We start from the raw sequence: 6,106 nt of genomic DNA on the forward strand, positions 1-6,106 counted from the left end.
CCAGCCCAGGAGAGGCCTGCAGCCTCCTCCAAGTGAGACAAGGCATTTCTGCAACTTTAGTCCCCGTTGGTGGTATTGTGACAGCAGCCCCAGCAAACCACACACAGAATACACAGGAGGCCGAGGCTGGAGGATCTCGAGTCCAAAGCAGGCTCAGCAACTTAGCAAGGCCCTAAGCAATTCCGGGACACCCTTGTCTCAATTTTTTTCAAAAAGGGCTGGGGATGGGGCTCAGTAGTCAAGTGCCCACTGGTTCAATGTCTGCTACCAAAAAAGAATTCAGAGCCAGACAAGTTCCTATGGAACAAAGGATGGTGGAGCCGGGGTCTGCCTTCCGTTAGCATCATGTTGACCTGTCCCCTCCTCTGCTATAAAGTACCTACCTGTCATCAGCAAAGCGTCAGGGGACTGGAGGGGCTCCAGGGGAAGGACAGGACGCAAGGACAGATGAGGCTCTGCGGTTGGATTCACCCACTGTTTATTGGCCTGGGAACGGCTGCACCCACCCGGCCCCCCAGCTTCCCTTGACGAAGGCGAGGGACAGGCCTCCTCCAGGAGCAGAGGGGAAGCGGGGGGTGCAGGGCAATGTGGGGGCAGGGAAGTGGGGGCTCTGTTGGTGACCCGATGACAGGCATGAGACCACTTGTGTGGGCGTGGCTTCTGAGGAAACACCTCACCCCATGCAGAGGCAAAGACCAGGGGCGTCGACTTGGCCCCCACTCAGAGGCTGCAAGGACATCGAGGAAAGACCAGGCGTCCCAGAGACATTTCAGTCCTTCCTGTCATGGAGCGTCTGCTGAGCGGGGCTGGGCCAAGGTCCCTGGACTGTGGAGAGAAGAGGGGGAGAGGGGAGCAGGTTGGGCCCAGGTCAGCGTGACAAGGGTACACAGAGCTGCAGGCCCAGCTCTCACTGAGCCTGCAGAGAGGTGATGGGCAGCCACCAGCTGGCCTACAGAAAGCCCGGTGGCCCAGAGCCAAACCCTGTCTCCAGAGCCCACCGCAACTCACACGTGGGGTTGTTTCTTGATACTGGGAAATGGACCCAGGAGTGCTTTACCACTGAGCCACATCCCCAGCCCTTTTTATTCTTTGAGACAGGGGTCTTGCCACATTGCTGAGGCTGGCCTCGAACTTGTGGTTCTCCTGCCTCAGCCTCCTGAATTGCTGGCATTGCAGGTGTGCACCACCTGGCTAACACATAGGTTCAGGGGGAGTTTTGCTTTGGTCCTGGGGCTTGCACCCAGGGGTACTCTACCACTGAGCCACACTCCTATCCCCGCACCCCCTGCCCTTCTTTTTCTCATTTTTTATTTTCAAACAAGATCTTGCCAAGTTGCTGAGGCGGGCCTCGAACTTGCAACCCTCCTGCCTCAGCCTCACTGGGATCACAGGCCTGTGCCACCCTGACAGACTTTACTGCTCTTCACCAGCTGCCGGCCACACAGCGTGCAGCAGGAACCACCTTGCCCCAAGAGCCTGGCTCCTGGGAGGAAGTACCGAAGTCCTCGGGATGGTCTGTCTGCCTGGCACCCTGGTTCACTCTGCCTCAACCACAGCCACCTGTGCTAACACTGCTGGTGTCGCAGGCTCTGGGAATGTGGCCTCAGCTTAAATTCTGGAGGGCCTGGAGATAAGGCCAGCCCTGTGTATGCCCAGTCCCCAGTAAAAAGCTGGGACGCTATGGTGCCAGCGAGCTCCTCCAGCGCAAGAACTGGGGCCAGTTTTCACCCATCTCGTCAACATGGCAGCTGGCACAATCAGCCTGCATCTGTCTGGGGGACAGGCACAAGCTCCTGCCTGGCGACCCCTGCCCTCTGCCCCTCCCTAGGTAACCTGGAACCATGCAGAACAGCCGCTGGAGTTCTTCTGAATCCTTCCAAGGATCCTGAAAGCTAGAGCCACAGCACTACCAAACAGGGGCAGGCGGTTTCCCAGGGGCAGGGCATGTGCTCAGCAGGTGGAAGGCCCTGGGTTCCACCCCAAGCACCAAAACAAACAAACAAAAAACAGTCACTCTTCACAGACTTGTCTCCCCCCCATTTCTTCCTTATGCAAACCCACTTTCCTTTATGGGAGATGACGTCATCTATTGACTCACCCCCTGGAATCCAAGGGAGCCTCTGCCAGTACTGACTGGAGGCAGGTTTAGTCAGAGCTGCGCACTCCACAGAGCTCAAGTCAAATCCCGCTGCGTGGCACCACCCACCGTCCCTCAGCCACTGTGGAACCAAGAAATTCGTTTCCAATTTGGGGGTGGGGGTGCTTCTTGTCAGACCCACACAGGAGGGAGGATGCCACTGTCCTTCTGTAGTCACTACTTTAGATCTGCAGGTCCAAATTCAGAGTGGCCTCACTGCTCTGGAGCAGGAAGGTGGTGCACACCTGTAATCCCTGAGACTTGGGGGAAGGATCGCAGGTTCAAGGCCAGCCTTGGCAACTTGGCCAGACCCTGTCTTGAAATCAAAGGCTGAGGCTGAAGCTCAGTGGTAGAGCAGCCCTGGGCTCAATCTCTAGTATAGGCGGGTCGGGGAAGGACTGTCCCCAAAACCAGAACTTAGCCCTGGTGTGGACTGGTGAGTGGTGCCCAGTCCTGGATGAGAAGGGGTCTGGAGCTCATCTGGAATGTACTTGAGGAAACTGAAACCAAACTCAAGAGGGCTCTGGAAAGCAGTCCATGTTCCAGAGGGTTATGGAAACGGCTATGTGTTCTAGAACGGGCTGGGCTGGAAGGAACTACCTGGCTCAGAGGACACAGGGAACTAGTTATCAGTTCTGCAGTTTGGGAGCTGGTCTGCACAGTTCCGTGCAGGTGTGGGAAGGGGTGCCTGGGTTCAGGGTATGCTGACAGCTGGTTCTGGATTTGATTCTACATTGCTCTGGGGGAGATGGGAGTCCCTCTGGGGCAGATGATCAGTTCTAGAGTCAGTGTCAGTTTCTAGAACATTCTTTGTCAGTTAGTTTCTTAAAGTGTTTGTGGGCCCACTCTGGAAAAGTCTCAGGTTCAGGGTCTGATAACTGTGATCAGGTTGAAAATACTGAGCACTGGAGCTGTGTTTCCAAACGTGCCTGTAACCTGGGCTGACAGTCACAGATAGTCACTGTTTCCTGGCAAAGGGACAAAATCCAGAGTGTCTCTTTAGTACCTTCTATCCAAAGCCAGGAGAGCTGCTGAGGGCAGCCCTCAGCCTACTGCCAGCTCAGGAGTCAACCTGCACCACCCAGACCTTTTTTCCACTCCTCCTGCCCCGGGGACACCTGGATGCCCCCATCTCACAGACTGGTCCCAGGTCAGCGCCTGCCTGGGCCCCTCACCTCTGCCTTCAGGGCACTCTAGCCCTGAGCCAAGGCGGCTTTGATGGCAGCCACTAGCTTCAGAAACTTGCTCTCCGTATCCACATAGCCATCACCTCTCTGGGGAGGGGAAAGAGAGAAAGGGTCGAGCTGGGACCCACACACCAGCCTCCGCCCCAGCCCTACTTCACCCCCAAAGACACACACAGAGATATACCTTCTTGGAGTGAACCAGCTTCCCGGCTACCATTACTTCAAAGAACCCGGTGACCTGGGGAGTCCCCTCGCCGCACTAAGGAGGGAGGACAGATTGGCGCTGGGATGCCCCTTCCCAGGAAGTGTGGGGTGAGGGTGAAGGCTGTGGGGCTAACCGACCTCCACCACCACCAGACCCTCAGACAGACGAGGGGCCCGACTGGCTCCACGTCCACATCCCCGAGACTCACAATGTCCAGGCATCCGGGGAACTCATCTTCTAGCTTCTTCTTGAGCTGGAGATACTGAAAAGGGGGAGGAGATCAGAGCAGTGCCCAGCCAGCCCCCCAGATGCACTCCCCCAACTCACGGTGCTTCCTGAGGGCCCCCAGCTTACCTTAGGCTTGTAGCCTCAAGCGCCACTGGTAGGTGAGTCCAAGTGAGGAGTTCCAGGACAGGCAGACAGGTGGGGACACGGGGAAAGCCAGGCAGTAATGGCAGGACAAAGGGGACCAGAAAGAGAAGAGAATAAGATGGGCAGAAATGACCAAGCAGAAGAGGCAGAGAAGGGAAGAAAGACACACGGACACCAGAGTGTAATAGGAATCAGCACAGAAAAAGAGCCAAGCCAGGCAAAGAGAGGAGAGGGAGGCCGCACACGGGGTGACCAGATCACAATTATGTGGCCACATGAGGCGGGGAAGGCAACAGGGAAGGGAATGGAGGGCACTGGGTTAGAACAAGAGCTGCATAAACAACATGCAACCTCGGCTGGGGCCCACCCAGAGCACTGAAGGAAGCCCTGTAGCTCCTGGAACCTGAACATCTTCCAACACCCAAGATGCCATTTCGGGCTGGAATCTGGTGCACAGGCCTCCTGGGAACTCAAAATGTCAAGCGAGCTGTGCTTCTAACAGGCCATGGCATTCCCAAAACTGAGACCGACTGGATCCCAGGTGCGTGTCCCAGACAATTCGGCCAGCCACCCAGGCTGGAGTGGCCCCCGTCTAAGCCAGGACCTCGACCTACTGCATTCCCCTCTCCCTGCCCCGTAAAATGAAGCTAGAATTCCCCTCCCTCAAAAGGCTCAGGGGGAGTAAATTCATTGAACAGGTATTTATTAAGCACCTACTGCATGCTAACATAGAATGAGGTGCAGGGCAGATCCTCTGAGCGGAGGAAATAGGTTCAAAGGCAGTCGGGGCTGGCGTGCAGCGCTCCCTGGGCAGGAGCTACTAAGTTCGACCTCTTCTCACTACCGAGGGGGGAACTGCGGGCCGAGAAGAGTGGGGTTGGCAGCATGGGCACCCACGGGCACCGGCGCGAAGGTTGTCATTTGGGTCTTTTCTAAACCCAGGGAGGTGCAGGAGGCCGTCCTGACCCAGGGGCTGTTCGCGGGCGGGGAATCGGAGCGTAGCCGAGGGGTCGGTCCCAGGAGTGCACAGATCCACCCGACCCGCGGCCAAGCCCCTCGGCGTCTGCGGCGGCCACACACACGTCTCCGCTGGACCCTTCACAACCCAAAACGTCTCGCTCGTCCCAAACGGGGGTTCAACGCCCCGCGGCCCTCACCCCTCCTGGCCTCACTCTGCCGCTTTTCTCCTCCCGGGTGCCTGGGATCCAGCCCCCGACGCCCCATCCCGGCTCCGAGCGCACGGAAGTCGCGGTAGGGAGAGGCCCCTGGTCTCCGCGCTTACCAGTAAACGACTCGGACTTTGAGAGCCATGATCGCGACGCAGCAGCCGCCGCACAGCGGACCCTACGACCTGACCGAGCTCCGCGGACTTGCTACCGCAGTGTCCCGGGCACCACGCACAAAGCGGGTTCTCCGCGCTCCGCGGCGCGAACCAATGCCGGGAGCGGGGGGATGCGGGGGACACCGCGGCGCCGAGGCGGCCACAGAGCCCCGCGGTCCGCGACCCGACACCCCCGCGGCAGCCTCCTTATTGTCCCCTTGTAGGGCTAGGCGGTGTCTGGATGGAGGGAGTGCCTGGGACAAGCCCTGCACGCATCCCCTTCCTTCTCCCCCCCGCCACTCGAGCCAGCATGGTACAGCCCGGCGGGGCGGTGGCAGGGAATTGGCTGCGTTGATTGTCACGCTACCGCGTGCCTGGAAGGGGGCGGGCTACCCCAAGCGCCGGGAAGGGTTGGGACCTCTCTCCCCCGAGAGGCAACGGAGCCCCGAAAGGTTCGGGACAGGCAGTGGGACGGCGAAGGGGAGGCTGCGGGGTCCGGCGAGCGTTCCAAACCCAGCCGCCGGCCCTGGGGCGCCTCATAACCATGCAGCCCTCCTCTCTGCGCCTTCATCCCGGCTCCCCGCGAAGGGATCCACGGAAGGTCATGGAAGCAGGCCGCAGAGTTGAGGGTTTACGACCTCTTCCTCTCTCTAAGCCTCGGTGTCCCCCTCTGCGAGGTGGGCGTGATCACCTGCGGGCGATGGGCTCCCGTTTCACGGCCTCGCCGGGTGCCCCCTGCTGCTCTGGCTCCCGACTACACGTGGGTGAGGAGGTACCAGCTTCACCTTCTACCTCCCGGGTCCTCGCTTGACCTCTCCTGGCAAAGTTCACGTCCCCCTCCATCTTCCTCGCAGGCTGTGTTATTTGGGGAGGATTTGAGACAG

The 6,106-nt window shown here is 59.0% G+C and overlaps 1 protein-coding gene across 1 annotated transcript; it reads right to left on the bottom strand.

The window, feature by feature from the left end:
- Positions 1-461: 461 nt before the first annotated feature.
- Selenow (selenoprotein W) lies at positions 462-5,312 on the bottom strand. The gene is made up of 6 exons (XM_076838956.1): positions 5,184-5,312; positions 3,884-3,908; positions 3,738-3,791; positions 3,509-3,583; positions 3,313-3,411; positions 462-825 (listed from the first exon to the last, which is right to left on the bottom strand). The coding sequence occupies exons 1-5, from the start codon at positions 5,210-5,212 to the stop codon at positions 3,331-3,333; spliced, it is 264 nt and encodes an 87-aa protein (XP_076695071.1). The 5' UTR covers positions 5,213-5,312; the 3' UTR covers positions 462-825; positions 3,313-3,330.
- Between the last annotated feature and the right edge of the window lie 794 nt (positions 5,313-6,106).

Source organism: Callospermophilus lateralis, chromosome 18 (assembly GCF_048772815.1).
Source record: "Callospermophilus lateralis isolate mCalLat2 chromosome 18, mCalLat2.hap1, whole genome shotgun sequence".
Lineage (NCBI taxonomy): Eukaryota > Metazoa > Chordata > Mammalia > Rodentia > Sciuridae > Callospermophilus > Callospermophilus lateralis.